General features: G+C 57.4%; 2 protein-coding genes across 6 annotated transcripts; both read left to right on the top strand.

The window, feature by feature from the left end:
- Positions 1-1,286: 1,286 nt before the first annotated feature.
- KIRREL2 (kirre like nephrin family adhesion molecule 2) lies at positions 1,287-9,992 on the top strand. Of its 2 annotated transcripts, XM_011227100.3 has the most exons (17): positions 1,287-1,546; positions 1,756-1,905; positions 2,468-2,617; positions 2,776-2,936; positions 3,302-3,452; positions 3,712-3,817; positions 3,939-4,087; positions 4,415-4,542; positions 4,634-4,766; positions 5,071-5,171; positions 5,320-5,539; positions 6,039-6,143; positions 6,458-6,561; positions 6,906-6,971; positions 8,095-8,133; positions 8,403-8,591; positions 9,695-9,992. In XM_011227100.3, the coding sequence occupies exons 1-17, from the start codon at positions 1,495-1,497 to the stop codon at positions 9,794-9,796; spliced, it is 2,106 nt and encodes a 701-aa protein (XP_011225402.3). In that variant the 5' UTR covers positions 1,287-1,494; the 3' UTR covers positions 9,797-9,992. The 2 variants fall into 2 exon arrangements, with proteins under 2 accessions (XP_011225402.3, XP_011225400.2); XM_011227098.3 differs by lacking the exon at positions 9,695-9,992 and having other exon boundaries at positions 8,095-9,035.
- Positions 9,993-10,012: 20 nt separating this feature from the next.
- On the top strand, positions 10,013-18,441 carry APLP1 (amyloid beta precursor like protein 1). Of its 4 annotated transcripts, none has more exons than XM_034638284.1 (17): positions 10,013-10,180; positions 11,086-11,229; positions 11,976-12,108; positions 12,328-12,437; positions 12,651-12,784; positions 12,894-13,078; positions 13,548-13,678; positions 14,047-14,121; positions 14,909-15,067; positions 15,145-15,273; positions 16,167-16,266; positions 16,670-16,777; positions 17,023-17,049; positions 17,239-17,309; positions 17,542-17,604; positions 17,736-17,879; positions 17,994-18,441. In XM_034638284.1, exons 1-17 carry the CDS (start codon positions 10,034-10,036, stop codon positions 18,090-18,092), a joined length of 1,959 nt encoding a protein of 652 aa, XP_034494175.1. In that variant the 5' UTR covers positions 10,013-10,033; the 3' UTR covers positions 18,093-18,441. The 4 variants fall into 4 exon arrangements, with proteins under 4 accessions (XP_034494175.1, XP_011225462.3, XP_034494174.1 ...); XM_011227160.3 differs by having other exon boundaries at positions 12,325-12,437; positions 17,026-17,049; XM_034638283.1 differs by having other exon boundaries at positions 12,325-12,437.
- Positions 18,442-19,214: the final 773 nt, after the last annotated feature.

Below are 19,214 nucleotides of genomic sequence, written 5' to 3'. Positions count from 1 at the left end.
TCCTGGCTCCTAGCTCATCCTCTGTCAGAATCCAGCCACTGGTTTCTCCAAACGGAAGCGGGCTCAGGCCCCCAGACCTAGAAGTCTGGTCCCGAGGACCTACCCCTCTGAGCCTCAGGAGTCCAGGTTTGCAGCTGCTTCTCCCCAGGGACCCAGGAGTTCAGGCCTCCACACCACCACCACCCCCCAGGACTTAGGGCAGATTTTCTGTATGTGATTTTCAAATCCTCCTGGGCCTGTGTGCGGGTGGGAGAGATTGGTGGTTAATCCACTGACTCTAAGACTTAACACCAGATTTTCTGACCCCCTGTCATCCTCTGTCAACAGAAGTCTGAATGCCCAGTCTTAGAATCCTGGAGTCCAAGCCCCTGCCATTTGGAGACCCAAGTATCTGAGCTCAGGAACAGCAGAGAACCTGAGTGTGGACCCCCAGTCCCTGCAGGCTCAGGAATGTCAGACCCCAGGTCCCAGGCCCCCAGGCCCCTCTCGGTCGGCTCGGGGTCCCGCCCACCTGCCCGGCCAGCTGCGCAGCGCACCGGCCGGCCTGCAGCGTGGGAACGCCCCAGCTGGGCGGCATGCAGCCGTCAGGACAAGCTGCGCGGTTCCCAGCCTCCCTGCCTGGCCCAGCTCGGGCACCGCCGCCTCCCAGCCGTCGCCCGGCAACCACAGTCGAGTGGGATGAGGGGCTGAGCCTGGACTGCGAGGTCTCGGGAAAGGAGGAGCTGGGGGCCTGGATTCCTAGATACTTGGACGGTGCTATGTCTTGCAGCGGTAACAAGGCAGGCAGAGGGATATTTTGAGCTGACATTTTGAGGCGAACACTGAACCCCCTCCTCTTCTCAAGGGTCCCAGTTGCTCCCAGGCACCCCGGTGTCCTCTCCCTGACCCGCAGGCCCACGGGAGCCCCGGGCCCCGCCTCCCCAAGGCGCGGAAACTAGCGAAGCCCCAGGGGCTCCCATTTATAGCTCCGTTTCCACTCGGCGCATTCCCTCCAGGACCTAGGCTGAGCAAGTTTCTTCCACTCTCTCCCCCGCCATGCCCCCCACAAGCCTGGCAGGGTGCAGGTGTACAACCCAGCCCGACGCCCTCCTGCGACCCAGGTGTTCCGGCTCCCAGACCCCAATTTAGCTGGGGCCCCCGCCCGCGGGGAGACCCCGCCCTGCGGTGCCCGCATTCGTCCAAGTCTCGGCCGCGGGAGTTTCTCAATGGGAAGGGGCGGGTCTCCCAGGGGGCGGGGCGAGTGGGATCAGGCCCTCCCGGAGCTCTCAGACACCGAGGGCGCGGAAACCGCCTGTGTTTCAGAGTGTTGGAGCCTGCGGCTGGGCATACTTGGGGAGCTCCAGGCCAGAAACGGGGTGGTTCCTAGCCTGGGGCGAAGAGTCGGGCGCGAAAGGAGCTCCGACCAGGGTGATAAGAGGTGTGCCATTGAGGAGGGAGTTAGCAAGGAAGCCAGTGCAACCCCAAGTCTGCGGGATCTTGGGCGACAGATTCAGAATGCTGGTCCCCGCCCTCCTCATCCTCCTCTTCTGCCTCCGAGGGCATGCAGGTACCTCGAGGGGCGGGTGAATTTGGGGGAGGATTGTTTGCCAGTTTCCTCTTTACTGGGGTAGATGGAACAGTGTGTGTGTGGGGGGGGGTGTGCTCAGACTCCTAGGTCTGCAGGAGAACTCTGGGAGGCTGGACTCCTGGGTCCTGAATGAGGGAGCTAAGCTCATTGCTAAACTCAACCCTGCTCCCCTCACCCGATCCTCCTAGGTCTGTCGCCCCATTTCCTGCAACAACCAGATGACCTGGTGGCACTGCTGGGGGAGGAGGCCCGGCTGCCCTGTGCCCTGGGCGAATACTGGGGGCTGGTTCAGTGGACGAAGGATGGGCTGGCTCTAGGGGGTGAAAGGGACCTGCCAGGTGAGACTGTTCTCTCTACCCAGGAAGGGTTGGCTTCAGGTGGAGGTGTGGGGCTTGGGCTGTAGATGAAGTTTCTATTTTGATATTTTCAAATTTGGGAAATTGTTGGGCTCAGATAAACACCCGGGAGAACTGAAGTTTTAGCTTCTTCCTTGGGGAGTAGGGGATTTTTATTTGCATTATAAAATATTACATAAATGCAGAAATGCACATAAAACATAAAGGGAAGATTTGCCAAATAGTTCTAAAGTAGACACTCATTTAACTACTACTCACATCCATTGTCAGCTCCCCAGAAACCTTCCTTATTCCTTTCTCCTACCATAGCCCTCTGCTCACCCCAGAGGTAGTGTCTAATCTGACGTCTATGGTAATTGTTTTCTTGCTTTTTTCTGACCTTTTCACCCACCCCCAAGTTTGCCATACTCTGGATTGGGAGGGGGTTAGAGTCTTTCTGGCCCAGCACCCACTTTTGGGGTCTTTCTGGTGTGGGATGCCTGGGGAAGGAGTCTGGGGCCAGGAACTCAGAACCATGGTGTGACTGCCCCTTGATTAACTGCAGGGTGGTCCCGGTACTGGATATCGGGGAATGCAGCCAGTGGCCAGCACGACCTTTACATTAAGCCCGTGGAGCTAGAGGATCAAGCATCATATGAATGTCAGGCTACCCAAGCAGGCCTCCGCTCTCGACCAGCCCAACTGCATGTGCTGGGTGAGGACACAGCTCACTTGTCCCTGGGAAGCCCAGGGGGACAGCCAGTGCTAGCTGAGTATCAGAATCCAGGGAGCCCAGAGGGGTGGTCAGTGAGAGCTGGGAAGATTGGGGTCTCTGGGCCCAGGATCCAGCTCTGACCCCAATCCACCCCACAGTGCCCCCAGAAGCCCCCCAGGTGCTGGGCGGCCCCTGTGTGTCTCTAGTGGCTGGGGTTCCTGCGAATCTGACCTGTCGGAGCCATGGGGATGCCCGCCCCACCCCTGAGCTGCTGTGGTTCCGAGATGGGATCCGGCTGGATGGGACCACCTTCCACCAGGTCAGGTCCAAATCCCTATGCATGTCTTGCCCATTGAGGGAAATTTGGGGTCCACTCAGATCACAGGCTTATCCAGAGGAGAGAGGGGCATGGGAGGGAAGAGGTTCAACTGTTGGGACCCTTGGTATGTGTTTAAGGGTAAGGACTCCAGAGCCAGACTACCCAGGTTCAAATCCTGGCTCAGCCACTTGCTAGTTGATTGGTCTTGAATTCAAGTTGCTTAACCTCTCGGTCCCTCAGTTTCCTTATCTGTACAATAGGGACAATAATATTCACTTCATAGGGTGATTGTGAAGATTAAATAAAGGCTTAGAAGTGACACTATATAAGGGGTAGATAAAATCATTATTGTTCATAATCTCCAGACCCTGCCGAAGGAAGGAACCACTGGGTCAGTGGAGAGCATCTTATCTTTGACTCCTTCCAGCCACGATGATGGAGCCACCTTGGTCTGTCGGGCCCGGAGCCAGGCCCTGCCGTCGGGGAAGGATACAGCTATCACACTGAGCCTGCAGTGTGAGTGCAGTTGGACACTGGCCCTTAAGCCAGAGGCCCTTGGGGAAAAGGGGGCCTGAGGCTAGACTCCAGGGTATGAGGAAGGAGGAGCTTGTGGACCTGAGCCCTGGTTGAATTGGGAACTGGAGTCCTGGGCTCCTAGCTCAAAAGGAACAGGAGACGGGGGACCCAGCCTGTAAGAGGCTGGGCATTGGACTCAGTTGCTCCATGGAGGTGTTCCAGGTCCTTGTCCACCACTGACCATGACACACCTCCACAGATCCCCCAGTGGTGACTCTGTCTGCAGAACCACAGACTGTGCTGGAGGGAGAGACGGTCACTTTCCTGTGCCAGGCCACAGCCCAACCTCCTGTCACGGGCTATAGGTGAGCACGAAGGTCACCTCTCCTTAGCCCGGAGCACGGGTTTGCGGAGGACTGAGATTGGGACGTGAGTGGGTGTGCCCGGGGAACAGGGACAACACGAACAGCCCCACTCCCTCCGCAGGTGGGCAAAGGGAGGCTCCCCGGTGCTCGGGGCCCGCGGGCCGATGTTGGAGGTCGTGGCAGACGCCTCATTCCTGACTGAGCCGGTGTCCTGCGAGGTCAGCAACGCTGTGGGTAGCGCCAACCGCAGCACCGCGCTGGATGTGCAGTGTGAGCCGGGGCGGGGCCCTGGGTGTGGCCAAAGTGGGGCTGACTGTAAAGGGCCAGGGGCTAGAGTGGGGCGTGGTTGCGACGGGCAGCGGGAGGAGGTGGAGCCGGAATAGGATGTAGGCCGGGATTGGCCGTGCTGGGTCGGTGCGACGGGGTCGAGGCGGGGCGGGGGCGGGCCCGGGGCGTGTGAGCAGAGAGTGTGAGCCGAGTTGCTGTGGACCGCCCGCCTATACTTGGGCCCTTGAGGGTGTCGTTTCTGAGTGGCTGATCCCGGGTCAGACGTTGCATCCCTCCCCGGCCAAGCGACGCCTCCTCTCTCTCCTCCAGTCGGGCCAGTTCTGCAGGCAAGGCCAGAGCCCTTGTCAGTAGACGTAGGGGAAGACGCTTCCTTCAGCTGTGCCTGGCGCGGGAACCCGCTCCCACGGGTAACTTGGTCCCGCAGCGGGGACGCGCAGGTGAGACCCGATCTGGGGCCTGTGGCCGTGGGTGGCGGTGGATGGGGCTTCCTCTCAAGGTCCTGCCTCTGACTCCCCTACCCTATCCCAGGTGCTGGCCTCCGGCCCCACGCTGCGTCTTCCGTCGGTGGGGCCCGAGGATGCAGGCGACTACGTGTGCAGGGCTGAGCCGGGGCTCTCGGGCCTGGGGGGCGGCGCTGCGGAGGCTAGGTTGACTGTGAACGGTGAGAAAGCGGCGCTCCCTAGAAGACCGGGCGGAGCGGGACTGGGAGCAGGCAGAGCGGGCGAGCTCGAAACGGGAGTGCGCGTGGCCTTGAGAAGGCAGGCTTTGTAGACCGCGGGGCCGGGGGGTGGGGTAGGAACCGGACTTAGCGAAGGGGAGCCTCTGAGAGGTTCGGAGTTTATTGTGGGGCGTGGCCTGCATGATTGGCTTTAGTGGAGAGGGCCAAGACCTGGCCCCGGCTTGTTGAGAATTGGAGTTTCCGAGGGCAGGACCTCTATCTGACTAGTCCACAATCTCCAAACCAGCTCCCCCGATTGTGACCGCCCTGCATTCTGCGCCCGCCTTCTTGAGGGGCCCCGCCCGCCTCCAATGTCTAGTCTTCGCATCCCCAGCCCCAGATGCCGTGGTAAGGAAATGTCCCCGCTGTAATGAACGGTCCAGCCGTGATCCCTGACCTCCCAGCCCGACCTCCAAAACTGCAATGACAGAAACCCTGTCCCTCCTTCCCTCCCCTTCCAATCTCCTTAATGACTTTCCTTTTTTTGTGCCCCCAGGTCTGGTCTTGGGATGAGGGCTTTCTGGCGGCGGGGTCGCAGGGTCGGTTCCTGGTGGAGACATTCCCAGCCCCAGAGGGCCGCGGGGGACAGGGCACAGCCCTGATCTCTGTGCTACACATTTCGGGGACCCAGGAGTCCGACTTTAGCCGGGGTTTCAACTGCAGTGCCAGGAACCGGTTGGGTGAAGCAGGCACCCAGGTTAGCCTGGGCCGTAGAGGTGAGATCCTGGGCCTAAAGACTCCAAATCTGAGGATCCCAAACCCCCAAAACGCCACAATCTCTAAACCAAGGACCTACAAATGTTGCATTTGCCTCAAACCTTGAAAGCCTCAAAACTACAAGTCCCTTGAATCCTGAGACCCCCAAAACAGTAAATTCCTTTAAATATGTAAATATGTAATTATAAACTGAGAGACCCCCTTACACTTAGGGACCCCAAAGAAAGGAAGCTCCAAATATGGGGAATTGCAAATTTTAAAAACGCTCAAACTCTAGGACCCCCTCAAGCCAGGGAGTTTAAACTTGCGGAACCCCTAATTCAAGAGCCCTTAAACCTGAAGGACCCCAATCTAGGGACTACAAACTTGGGTATCCCCAAACTTGGTGACCTTTTGAACCCAGAGACTCCAGCCCAAGCAAGCCCTGAATCCCTGTTCCCCAGTTCCTCCTGGGCCTCATACTTAGCCTCCTCAGAACACCCACTCTCCTCCCTGTAGATTTGCTGCCCACTGTGCGGATTGTGGCTGGAGTGGCTGCTGCAGCCATGACTCTTCTTATGGTCATCATTGGGGTGACCCTCTGCTGCTGGCACCATGGCAAAGGTCAGTGACTGAGCCCTGCCTCAGTACCAACCCCTAACCCTCCCTCCCCCGGCACCACTGACTGACCTGGCCTTGACCTGGACTTGACCTGGCCCCAGTCCCACCTCTCTGGTCTTGGCTCACCTTCAGGCCCTGATTCCTCCCTCAAGCCCTATGTCCATCTTCTCAGGGTCACGCTCCTTAACCTCCCAGGTTCTCGTTGTTTCCCAGCCTCCTGACCCAACCCAGTCCTCTTTCTTCCTGCTCATTGGTCTCCACAAACTGTGACCCTGCCCCATCTCTTATCTCTACTGCCTCACTGTCTCTGGTTTCAGCCTCTTTCCCCAAGCAAAAGAACCTGGTGCGAATCCCAGGCAGCAGTGATGGCTCCAGTTCTCAAGGCCCCGAGGAGGAGGAGACAGGCAGCGGCGAGGACCGGGTAAGATGCCAGGGTCCCCAGACCCAACTCTGCCTCTAGAAAAATTAGTGACTGGTCCCAACTGTTCTCCCAGTCCCAAGTGGGCCCCCCAACTCAAAGAGGGTCTGAGTCCCAACAAGTGACCCCAGGTTCAAATGTCCCCCAAGTCCAAATATGCCCCTGACCCAGTTATCCCCTAGAACAAATATGTCCCCAGGGCCCTTTTTCTTGAGTCCACATCCCAGCTCCAAAGACTCTTGGTCCCTCCTGCCCAGTCTCTACTGTCCAGCTAAGGGTTGTCAGGGTCTGGCACTGGGCCAGGAGGACCCTCTGAGCACTCCCTCTCACTACGCACCCTACCCCAGGGCCCCATCGTGCACAAGGAACACAGTGACCTGGTTCTGGATGAGGAGGGGGCTCTGGAAAGCAAGGTGAGTGTTGGAAAGGGAAGGGTTCCCTTCACTGAGTCTCCAGATCTCTCCCTACTTGGTCCCCTCCTTTTTTAATCTGTTGCCCCCAGACCTGGGACCTAGCCCCCTTCACCTGCTCTTCCTGCTCCTGGGCTACTTCACGCACCTCTACAGCCTGTTGGCACACCTGCTGATTACACCCACAAATCTGTCCAGCCTTGGCCTCTCTCTTGAGCTTTCCCATCACAGTCCCACCTCAGGCCTCCTGGATGCCTCTGCCAGGCCCCTTCCACCTACCAGGTCCCACACTGGCCTCACATCTCCCCTGCCCCTCCTTTGGGGTACCCTCTTTTGAGCTCCACTGACCTCAGTCCCCAGCCCAGAGCCCATCTCTTCTCCTCTGTACGTAGCACATGCCACTCTATGGGCCTGAAACACTACTTTCTTTCCCATACCTACCTAATTCTGTCCTATATTCCTCTGGTCTCCACTCAAACATTTCTTGTTCTAGAAAGCCCATGCTTCCCTCATCACAGCCCTGATGATACTGTGTTCCGCCTGTCACAACCGGGACCACTCTGTCCTGGCTTCCTATCCCAGCCCTGAAATCCTGCTTGTGCTTCTCCATCAAGCCTTATCCCTCTGCCTGTCCTTCCCCCATCACTACCCTGACGCCTCTGGACTCTGGGGATTTGCCACGTCCTCTTTGGCCTGGGATCTCCTTGAAGGCAGGGAACCCCAGTCTCTCCCCATGAGAGTCACCTCCAGCAACAGCATAAGGCATCACACAGAATCAGAGCCTTGGGGCTGGGGGCAGATGAATGAATGACTTGGTCTCAATCTCTCTGTTCCCCGCTGCATCTCCTTCCACACCACCAGGACTTAGCAGGCCTATATCCCTCTGTTGCTGCCTTTCTCTGCCCATTTCCTTCTGTCCCTTTGTCTCTTGTCACTGTTTTTCTGTCCCACTTGGTCTTCCTATCAGTCTATATGTCTATCTCTGTCTCTGGGTCTCTGCTTGCTCCTATTTCTGTCTTTCTGTCTCTCTCTAGGTCTTGCTTTAAGTGTGTCTCTCCATTAGGGACCCTAACCTCCCCCCCTTTATATACTCACATAACTTAACAAATCCCATTTGTCCCCTCAGGATCCAACCAATGGTTACTACAAGGTCCGAGGAGTCAGTGTGAGCCTGAGCCTTGGTGAAGGCACTGGAGGAGGCCTCTTTCTGCCGCCCCCCTCCCCCCTCGGACCTCCAGGGACTCCTACCTTCTATGATTTCAACTCACACCTAGGCATGGTCCCCCCCTGCAGACTGTATAGAGCTCGGGCAGGTTATCTCACCACACCCCACCCTCGAGCTTTTACCAGCTACAGCAAACCTACATCCGTTGGACCCCCAGATCTGGCCCCCAGGACTCCACCCTTCCCATATGCTGCCTTCCCCATACCTAGCCACCCACGTCTCCAGACTCATGTATGACACCTCACCAAGTGAAGAGTCCTGGAATCTTCAACTTGCCACAACGGATTGTCCTGATTTCTGAGGAACCAGAACAAGTTGGTGACCTTCCTCCTCCAAAACTGAACATTGATGGGAGAGAAAGATCATTACAATTGTCTGGATCACTGGTGTACAGTCAGGTCAGCCAAAGGGGTTGCCCCAAGTGGGAGCAAAGTGGTCACTCACCAACTATTCCCCTGTGTAAAAGGGATTCAAGATGGCAGATGGGCTCTTTGTAGAGGGATGGGGACAGGGGGTGTGATAGGAGTTAGGGGCAGGGTGGAAGTTATTTCCAGACATTGAAAGAAGAGATTTCAAAATGACCACCTGTGTTGAGAAGACAGGCAATATAGGACAGATTTAGATGGAAGCCAGGCCAGGCCCTGTCCTGGTTCTCCCTGATGGGCACTTTGCTTGGCCAATGAAAGTGCAGCCAAGATGGCCATTCACTCTCTGGGAACCCAAGATGGCACTATCTTGATTCTTCCCAATTTCCTTAAAGGCCCTGGAAGAATTGAATCCAAGGAGTGAGGACAGGGTGAGAACTGTCATGAGAAGAGGGGAGTAGGGTGGGGTGGGTGGGGGTGGAATCTGGGGATGAGAATATTTATGTTTAATAAAAAAAAAGGTTGAGAAGTGAATGTGTCTCGGGGATTCTCCTAGCATTGTTACCCTCCACAAGGAAGGGGTCCATTGAATCTGCCCCAAGGCCCTTCCTCTACCCTAGGCAATGAAGTGGCTGTAGGAACAAAACCATGAGCCACCTCCCAGTCCTTTGCTACCCATTTAGCACTCCAGGCTCTTTTGATATACATCTACATGTACATGACAGGGCTACTCCATTTGGCTTGGGGAAGACAGAATTCTAGTTATTTGAGGAGACAAAGCAGTGAGCCCTGAAGAGGAGGTGGGGAGGGGGAGGCTAGGGGTGTGAGAATAGAAATGCCATGGTCCTTAAAGCAAGGATGGGTTGAGACCCTTTTCCTGGAGTGCTGGGCACCTGGCTCAGGTCATTCTTAAAGAAAGGGCCTGGGGGCTTTGGTTTATGAATCCTTGAGCTAGGAATTAAAGGTCCAGACACCTGGGATCCTTGGAAAGCAGAACAGAAGGCAGAACTCCCTGAGTCTTAGGGAAAAAGGGCAGGGGCTTAGTCTCTGGTCTTGAAAATAAAGGTGCCTGCAGCCCAGACTCCTGGGTCTGAGTGAGAAGGGGACTGGGTCTCAACTGCTGTGTCCTTGATTAGGGAAATTTCCGAGGCCTGTATTCCTGGGACCTCAAGAGAGGAATTTGCTGGGGGGAGAGGTCTCCAATGCTGGCATGCCTGGAAGAGAAGGCTGATTTGTGAGTGTCTGGGTGTGAGGGAAGAGAAAGCTGGGGGTGAGGGTCCCGAGGAAAGGCTCAAAACGGCGGAACCTATGACCCAGATTCCCGGCTAGGCCCTTGCATGGGGTGGGGCTCCCGGAATCTCTAGGAGGCGGGGGCCTGGCGCTGGCTCCCACCCGGGGTTCCCGAGCTGCTCCACTTTGCGCAGAGCCGCCACGCTATTGTCCTGGCTGGGACGTGAGGGCGCGAGGGCCGGGACATGGGGCCCACCAGCCCCGCCGCTCGCGGTCCGGGCCGCCGCCGGGGCCCGCCGCCGCTGCCGCTGTTGCTGCCGCTATTGCTGCTCCTTCTGCGCGCGCAGCTCGCCGTCGGGAGCCTGGCCGGTGGGAGCCCCGGCGCGGCCGAGGTGAGGCCCGGCCGGGTCCTGGGGGATGGGGGAAGGGGCGGGACCGGGCTTTGGACCCGGACGCGGACACGTCCAGGGCAGAAAGCGCAGTCTTTCCAGCCAAGTGGCCAGCCCCCATACGCCCCTAACGGCACTAGGCATTCATGAACCTAGGAGTTCAGGCCCCAGCATCCCCATCTTCTGTCCTTCCAGCCGCCTCGCGCCCCTAGCTTAGGACCTGGCTGTTCCAGAGCCTCTGGTGCCCAAAGTCTAGCCCCCTCAGACCCTCTTGACCTAGGTGACTCAGCCCCAACCCCTTCCCATCTGAACATGGGACCCACCAGACAGTAAGACACCTGGATCCAAGAATGTTGGCCCCTTGCATCCTCTGGACCCATTTGAGGGCCCCCTCAGCCTCCCAGAACCCAGGAGTCTAGGTCTTCAGCCACCAACCCCCGACCTGGGATGTTGCTCTCCAGCCCTCAAAGGATTGGTGTCCAGGCCTGCAGGGCCCTGAAGCCAGGCCTTGTCGTCTTTGCACTGGAGAGGGGGACCCTGAGCTAGGGATGGAGGGAGGAGGGGCCAGAACGCCTGGGTTCTGGCCTCCTCCCCCGCGATTCAGTTTTAACCCCTTCGGGCTCCAGTGCGGCTGCGCCGGGGTGGGGGCGGAGCCTGTCTCCGGGGCGACAAAGCCGCGAGACTCCCGGGGGACCCGGGTCGCCATAGCAACGGGAGAGCTGGGGCGCCCCCGCCCTGTGGGAGCTGTTTCCCGAGGAACTGTACCTCTTAGGAGGCGGGTGCGCGATGCTTTGTGGAGGGGGCTGGTGCTGGGGGTCCGAACCCCTCGGTCCTAAGGAGCAAAGATCCAGGGGACCCACGTGCCAGCTTCCCAGGGCCCTCTCTGACCCCTCCGACCCGACCCTCAGGCCCCGGGGTCGGCCCAGGTTGCCGGACTGTGCGGGCACCTAACCCTTCACCGGGACCTGCGCACCGGCCGCTGGGAACCAGACCCACAGCGCTCGCGACGCTGTCTCCGGGACCCGCAACGCGTGCTGGAATACTGCAGACAGGTGGGCGGGACCTACTGGGAGGGGCGTGGTCAGCGGGAAAGTGGTTCGGAGACTAGGCTGCGTCTCCCAAAAGAAGCTAGTGGTACAAAAGGCATGGTCCAGGGAGAATGAAGGCTCTAGGAAGGCAGGGAAAGCTAGGGGGCGTGGCCAAGAAAGAGGCGAATTTAAGATAGGGCAGGACCTGTTTTTGAGAAACTAGGTCAGGAACGGAGAATCGTGCAAAGAGGGACAGCTAAGGACGGTAACCAGTGAAGAGACGGAGTTTAGCAATCTGTGGTGGGCTCCTTAAAGAGTAGGGGTATAGGTGGGCGTGGCCAAAGGAGAGGCGGGGCTAAGAAAAAAGACCTTTTGGACCAGCAAGGTAGGAGAAGGGGTGGAGCCCAATGAGAGCGGAAAGCTAGGAGGCGTGGCTACGAAAAGGCAGTTCTAATACAAAAAGAGGGGATGCTTCCTGAGAAGCCAAACCGAGGAAGAGGTGAGGCTTAAAGGAGGGCCAAACCTATTGGGGGAGGGGACAGAGGTGACCAGGAGAGAGGTGGGTTTTTGGGTGGTTGGCGGGGCTTCCGAGGGAGAGCTACTGGGGGCGTGGGTAGGGGGCCTGCTGGCTTAGATATCTTCAGACCGATTCTATGGAGAAGCAGAGCCTAGGGAGATCACTAGAGCCTTGAAAAGGGACATGGCCAGTGGAGAAGCACGGCTGGCAGGGGCGAGGCTGTGGGTTGATCGCCCCTACCCGGTGCCCCCAGATGTACCCGGAGCTGCAGATTGCGCGTGTGGAACAGGCGACACAGGCCATCCCCATGGAGCGCTGGTGCGGGGGTGCCCGAGGTGGCCGTTGTGCCCACCCCCACCACCAGGTTGTGCCTTTCCGCTGCCTGCGTGAGTCACAGGCTGGGGGAGGGGATTAGAAGTGGGGGGTCTCCCAGGGGTGAGATTCTGGGCCCTGGACTCAGGTTCACATTAGAGATCTGGACGTCTGATGCCAGAGTGGGGCAGAGAAATCTCTGAGAATAAAATGCCTGGATTCTGAGGAGGGTGGAGCTAGTGTCTGTGGGAAGGTCTCACTGTGGTGCCCTCCCCCCCACCATTCCCCAGCAGGTGAATTTGTGAGCGAAGCCCTGCTGGTGCCTGAAGGCTGCCGGTTCTTGCATCAGGAGCGCATGGACCAGTGTGAGAGTTCCACGCGGAGGCATCAGGAAGCACAGGAGGTCAGGACCCTGGCCCATCCATCCTCACCCCCCAGAACCCAGGAGTCCAGTCCCCTCCGGAACCTGAGTCTGGGCCTCAGCCCCCTCTTCCCACTGGGACAGAATCAGGAATCCAGGCTACAGCCCCATCAGTCCCCAAGACCTAGGCATCCAAGCTCCTCTCTACCCTCTCCTAACCCACAATCCTGGCATCTGGGCCTACTCTTCCCACAGGCCTGCAGTTCTCAGGGCCTCATCCTGCATGGCTCGGGCATGCTTTTGCCCTGTGGCACAGATCGGTTCCGAGGTGTGGAGTATGTGTGCTGCCCCCCTCCGGTGACCCCTGATCCATCTGGGACAGCAGTTGGGTGAGTGGGAGGGGACCCTCCATGCCCATCACAAGGCTCCTGAGGCAGGAAATGGAAGCCTGGGGGCGGGGTTCAGATTCTCATTGCCTTGAGTCTTCTGTTCCCTCAGAGACCCCTCCACCCGGTCCTGGCCCCTAGGGGGCAGAGTAGAGGGGGGTGAGGATGAGGAAGAAGAGGAATCCTTCCTACAGCCAGTAGACGATTATTTTGTGGAGCCCCCAAGGGCTGAAGAGGAAGAAGAGGAGGAAAGAATTCTACCCTCAAGCTCCCATAGCCCTGCAGGGGTCAGCAAAGGTGAGACGGTCTCTGGACCCTTAGTTCCCTCTACCCTGGAGGAAGGATGCTTTAAGGGAGCACCTTTGCTCCCTTGGTGTAGGGGCATCTTTAGGAGGGACCTGTTGGGGAGAGACCCAACTGGGGGGGAATGGAAGGGATGGGAGTAACCTTGGATAAAGAAGAGGTGGAAGAGCTGTCCTGTGAAGACTGCAAAGGATGGGGTTGGTTTGGGGGCACCTGGAGGTGGAGGAGCCCTCTGGTTGTTCCTACGGGTTATTTTGGGGAAGCTGAAGGATGGTATAATGTGTTCCTAACCTTTGCAAGAACAGGCCCAGTTCAGAACCAGATCTCTCATGATGCCCCACAGCAGCTATGGTTATGTGGACACATGGTGGCCTCCAGTGTGCTCTAGGAAATGCAGTTCTCCAGGAGGGAAGGTGACCTGGAGATGGGCTTCAGGCTGATTCCCTGGTTCCTGGCCTTGCAGTGACCACCACCCCAAGGCCCACAGATGGTGTGGATGTGTACTTCGGCATGCCTGGAGAAATCAGCGAGCATGAGGGGTTCCTGCGGGCCAAGATGGACCTGGAGGAACGTAGGATGCGCCAGATTAATGAGGTGATGGTCCTGGAGCCCCAGGATTTCCCACAACACAGAACTCCCTAAATAAACACAGGCGCACATTGAGGCTGCCTCCAAGGACTCCCCAAGCCCCCAGCAAACCCTGGACCTCAACACCACCTCTAGGATGATCAGGGATCCCTGACCTACCTAGAATCCCACTGAGATGCCACCAAGATTCTAGGGAAACTCTGGCACACTGTATTCTTCTACTTGAAAATCCTTCAGAGCCTTAACCTCTTATGAACCCAAGAGCCAGTGGGACCTAAGAGATCTGGAGCCTCCGAAGTCTTGAAGACAGATTGGGGGGCTCACTGGGCAGAGCAGGGTAGATTCCAGGATCCTGAAGCTCCCCTTGATACTAGGTGATGCGTGAATGGGCCATGGCAGACAACCAGTCCAAGAACCTGCCGAAGGCTGACAGACAGGCCCTGAATGAGGTAGGACGCCCTCCAGCCTGTCTGACTCTCGCGCATCCACTACCTGGGACGTCCCACACCTGGTCTTGGCCTGGTTCCCACCTCACTCGGTTCCACCCCTTCCTGGTGATATCAGTCTCTCCTGGCCCCACCCCTCTCGGCCTATGTCTGACCTGACATTTCTCTCCTCCTCAGACTGGCTGTGTTTTGCCTACTCTTAACTTGATCCTTACCTCTGAGGGCCAGCTTCGTGGTCGTCCACAGCTGAGCCCCTGCAGAAGCAGCCCCGGCCTTCTCAGGCCCCTCCCCCTGACTCTGGTCCCACCCCTCTGCTCTCACTTTTACTCAGTCCTTCCTCACCAGGCCCAGCCCCGTGACTCACCTGTCACCTTTAGGCCTCGCTCAGGTTAGCCCATTCCCTGACTCCTGCTCCACTCCTCTCATCCTGTTCAGGCACAGACCATCTCCAGTTGGCCCTGCCCAGGCCTAGAGCCTTACCTGTCCTATAACACTTGGAAAGTATTTCCCCTGAACACAAGCCAGCTCAGTTCCTAGATTGTTCCAACCCAGTACATTTTACCTCCTCAGATCAGCTCCCAGTTGGCCTGGTCCTGCCTGCACTCTGCCTGGCCTTGTATCCCCACCCCTTCCAGCCAGTGACCTGTGATCTACTCCCACCCTAGGGTCGATTCTACCCATGCCTAGACCCACGGCACCCTCCCCCCAAACTTGGCTCTAGAGCCCTGCCTTTCCAGACTGCCTTTGACCCGGACTTTCACCCATCTTCACCCTTCCTGGCCCTCGCCAGCACTTCCAGTCCATTCTGCAGACCCTGGAGGAGCAGGTGTCTGGGGAGCGACAGCGCCTGGTGGAGACCCACGCCACCCGAGTCATCGCCCTTATCAATGACCAGCGCCGGGCTGCCTTGGAAGGTTTCCTGGCGGCTCTGCAGGGGGATCCGCCTCAGGTGTGGGAGCTACGGGGGCAGAGGGCGGGGGTGAGAAGGTCTGGGGCAGGCCCAGGCAGCCTTCGTCCCTTCCCCAGGCGGAGCGCGTCCTGCTGGCACTGCGGCGTTACCTGCGGGCCGAGCAGAAGGAGCAAAGGCACACGCTGAGGCATTTCCAGCACGTGGCTGCTGTGGACCCTGAGAAGGCCCAGCAGATGCGCTTCCAGGTGCTCACTTCCCTCCAGCTCCCGAATACCCCGTTCTCCCTTCGACCCCTGTGTCTGGGACCCCATCCCTTAGACGCTCTTTCTGTCCCTTGGACGCCCTTCCTGTCCCTGGCAACCCCCCACCTCTGTGCCTTAGGACCCTTTCCAGCCCCTTGGATCCCTACTCCCTGACCCTGGAACACTGCCCTCACCCCCACCCCTCCACCACCACCCCTGTGCCTTTGACCCCCTTCTTGTCCCTTGGATTCCTACTTCCTTTCCCAGAATCCCTCTCTTAGGCCTTATACCCTGTTGCTGTCCTTCCGCTCTCCTTTCTCCCTAACCCCACTTGTTTTCCATGTAGCCCTTGTTCTGTGCCCGCAGATCCCAATTCCTATTTCTTGGATGTTCTCTCCCTGTCTCTGACTCCCCATTCTACACTTTCGAACTCCAAGTCTTGCCCTTGAACCACATCATTTCTATAGGACCCTCTAATCCCACTTCCTTTTCTGTAACCCCTGAAACCTCACTTTCTTTTCCTCAGACCCTACTTTCTGCTCCTCCTACTCACTCTCGTCCGCTTCCTGTCATCTATGCCATATTCCCTGTATCCTGTACTTATATTGTCTCTTGCGCACTTTTCCCAGTGACTACTCCTTTCCCTTCTGCCTTACTTCCTTTTCCAAGCCCCTCACTTCCTGTCTGCTGTACACCTTTTTCTTTTCCTTTTATTCTGCTTCTCCTCCTTCAGTTTTCTTCCTCCTGTGGCCCAATTTTTGGCCTTTGTACCGTACTTCCTGTCCATTGTATATGCTACTTTTCTTTGGGCCTGTTGACCTTCCTGCTTCACCCTGCCTCGGTTTCCCGATCTTTCCCTACTGCCCCGTTCATCTTTCATGCTCACCTCCCCCCAGGTGCAGACCCACCTTCAAGTCATTGAAGAAAGAATGAATCAGAGCCTGGGGCTGCTTGACCAGAACCCCCGCCTGGCTCAGGAGCTGCGGCCCCAGATCCGTGAGTGCCTGTGACCCCTGGTTCCTGTTCCAGGGCTCCTTAAGGCAGGGCTCCACCTTCCGTTGGTTAAAGCAAGTGACAAACCCAGTCCAGATTCAAAGGAAGGGGCCCCCATGAGAGAACGAACACCAGAAAGCGTGACCTACCGCAGCCCCCAGATCTGTTGTGACTTCCTCCCGGATACCCCACACTTGAACCTGCTCTTAAAGAAGCTGTTCTCTTGAAACTTCCACCGTCATCCTCCCCGCCAAGGGGCATCCGCATCTAGCTCCCCACTTTCCCAGATCACACTTATGGCTACGCCCGATCACGCTACTATTAGGATGCCATTTATTCACCCAGTTTTGTTTTGTGGCATCCCTATGCTCACGATCTTGACCCCCTTTCTGCCTGTTCCCCTCAGAGGAGCTCCTCCACTCTGAGCACCTGGGTCCCAATGAATTGGAAGCCCCCGCCCCAGGGGGCAGCAGTGAAGACAAGGGTGGGCTGCAGCCTCTGGATTCCAAGGATGGTGAGTTAACCCAAATATAGATAGCCCCAGACTTTGGGGGACAGGCACCCAACCTCAAGTCTAATCCCCTAAAGTCTGAGGGTATCTTAGCCACCACAGTGAGTGGGAGAGGATAGAAACGGATGTCCAAGGTTGTGGAGGCCTCTGTAGGCCTTGGCCCCCCGGGAGGGTGTGTCTCCACCCTTTCCTCGATGATGCCCTCCTTTCTTCACTATTCCACCTGTCTTGCCTCCTCTGGCTGCCAGCAGACACCCCCATGGCCCTTCCAAAAGGTGAGTATCTCCCAGAATAGACCCCAGCTACCAAATCCCTCTAGTCCCTAAGCCCAGAATGGAAAAGAGTCCATGTGTGGGGAGCACCAGACCTGCAGGGGTAGAGTCCGGTGCCCCTTCTGACCGCCTTCTCAGGCAGGGGTAACACCATTCTCAACTCTCAGGAGTAAGATAGGGCTTGGGGGTTAGGGTCCACAGAACAAGATGCTGCATCCCCTGGGAAAGAGAAGATGTCCCCCCTGGAGCAGTATGAGCGAAAGGTAAGTCAGACCTATAGGTGCCTGAGGGTGGATGGGAGAGGGGTCCTTGACTCCAAGGTCTGAAGGAGGAGGGTGTCAGGGGTTTGGATTCCTTGGCCTGAGGGAAGAAGGGACTGAGGACATGGACTTTGGGGTCCTAGGGAAGAAGGCTGGGGGATGCCCTATCGGGGCCCAGGGGAGGAGGAGGCTGGGGCCCAGACTCCTGAGTCCCTGACACCTCCTGCTCCCCCAGGTGAATGTGTCTGTTCCAAGGGGTTTTCCTTTCCACTCATCGGAGATTCAGAGAGATGAGCTGGTAAGAGGAGGACTATTCTGGGTACCTAGGGGGAGAGGTCAGAAGTCAGTAGCTAGGCTGTGATTCCCAAAGCCACACAGGGCCTTGGTGAGCCTCAAAGATGTCCCCTGCCCCATGTCCTCTCCGCGCAGGCACCAGCCGGGACAGGTGTGTCCCGAGAGGCCGTGTCTGGGCTGCTGATCATGGGAGCAGGTGGGGGCTCCCTGATCGTCCTCTCCCTGCTGCTCTTGCGCAGGAAGAAGCCCTATGGGGCTATCAGCCATGGAGTGGTGGAGGTGAGAGACAAACACATGGGATGGCGGGGGGGTTCCAGAGCCTGGGCACAGAGGAAATGTGAGGTCTGCGGTCAGGTCCCTATGCCCCTCTGTTCCTCCCGGCCCGTACTGCAGGTGGACCCCATGCTGACCCTGGAGGAGCAGCAGCTGCGTGAACTGCAGCGTCATGGCTATGAGAACCCCACCTACCGCTTCCTGGAGGAACGACCCTGAACCAGCCCCTTTCACCCTCTTTGGCTGAGCCCAGACCTTCCCTCTACCTAGAGCCCCAAAACCCCAACTCCCAGCCTGGGGGGGGGTCTTGAAAATGTTCATTTCACACTCTTTGCGAGGGGGCTGGAAATTCTTATTTCCCCTTTCCAATTGCAAATTCCATTCCTAAGAAATCCCCAGGTACTCCCAGCTGCCTCCCTGTTTGGGACTTCCTCACCTTAATTTATTTTATAATTTATTGTTCCTTAAGGTGACCACCACCTTGGTCCCAGTGTCTGTTGTTTCCTAGAATTCACCCTCCCGTGTGCTCTCCACTAACAACCCAATAAAATCCTATTCCCCACCATGCCATCATGCGTCTCTGTGGGGAAATCAGCGTGTACTCCTAGCTCTGGACACCGGTGTGGATCCCTGCCCAGGCCTCCTTCACCTCTTCAAACAGTATGAAGGATCTTTAAATCTGGGCGGAGATTGTAGGAAGGGCCAGAATTGGCGTGCATGCGGCCAGGCCCAAAGGCTGGATAGACTCCCCTTGCCCACTCAGGAGCTTTCCGTGCTGAACGGTTCGTTACTTCAAGACCTCTGTTTGCTGAATCCCGGGACAGACTGCAAGGAAGCTGTGTTCTGGCAGCTTCACCCACACACTCAATCACACACGGCATCCACCCCCACCTGCGATCCTAAAGAGGGACTGAGAATCTTGAACAACTCTTCCCATTCACGTGGTTTTTTTTTTTTAAGATTTTATTTATTTATTTGACAGAGAGAGACACAGCCAGCGAGAGAGGGAACACAAGCAGGGGGAGTGGGAGAGGAAGAAGCAGGCTCCCAGCAGAGAAGGGAGCCCAATGCAGGGCTCGATCCCAGGACCCTGGGATCACACCCTGGGCCGAAGGCAGACGCTTAACGACTGAGCCACCCAGGTGCCCCTCACAGGTTTTCATCCCTTCTTTGGGAGACAACAGGAATCCCCCGATGTGTGGAAATTCCAGTTACGTGTCCCAGAGAGGGCAATGTGATATCTGCAAATGCCTACTGGAATTTAAATCTTTATGCACCCCATCTTGTGACGTTGGGGTTAGCCCTCTGCAGATGCTGTTACCTGTCCCAAGAGGGTTGTTA

This window comes from Ailuropoda melanoleuca, chromosome 12 (genome assembly GCF_002007445.2).
Source record: "Ailuropoda melanoleuca isolate Jingjing chromosome 12, ASM200744v2, whole genome shotgun sequence".
Taxonomy (NCBI): Eukaryota; Metazoa; Chordata; class Mammalia; order Carnivora; family Ursidae; genus Ailuropoda; species Ailuropoda melanoleuca.
This window is presented reverse-complemented; position numbering and strand designations above follow the sequence as displayed.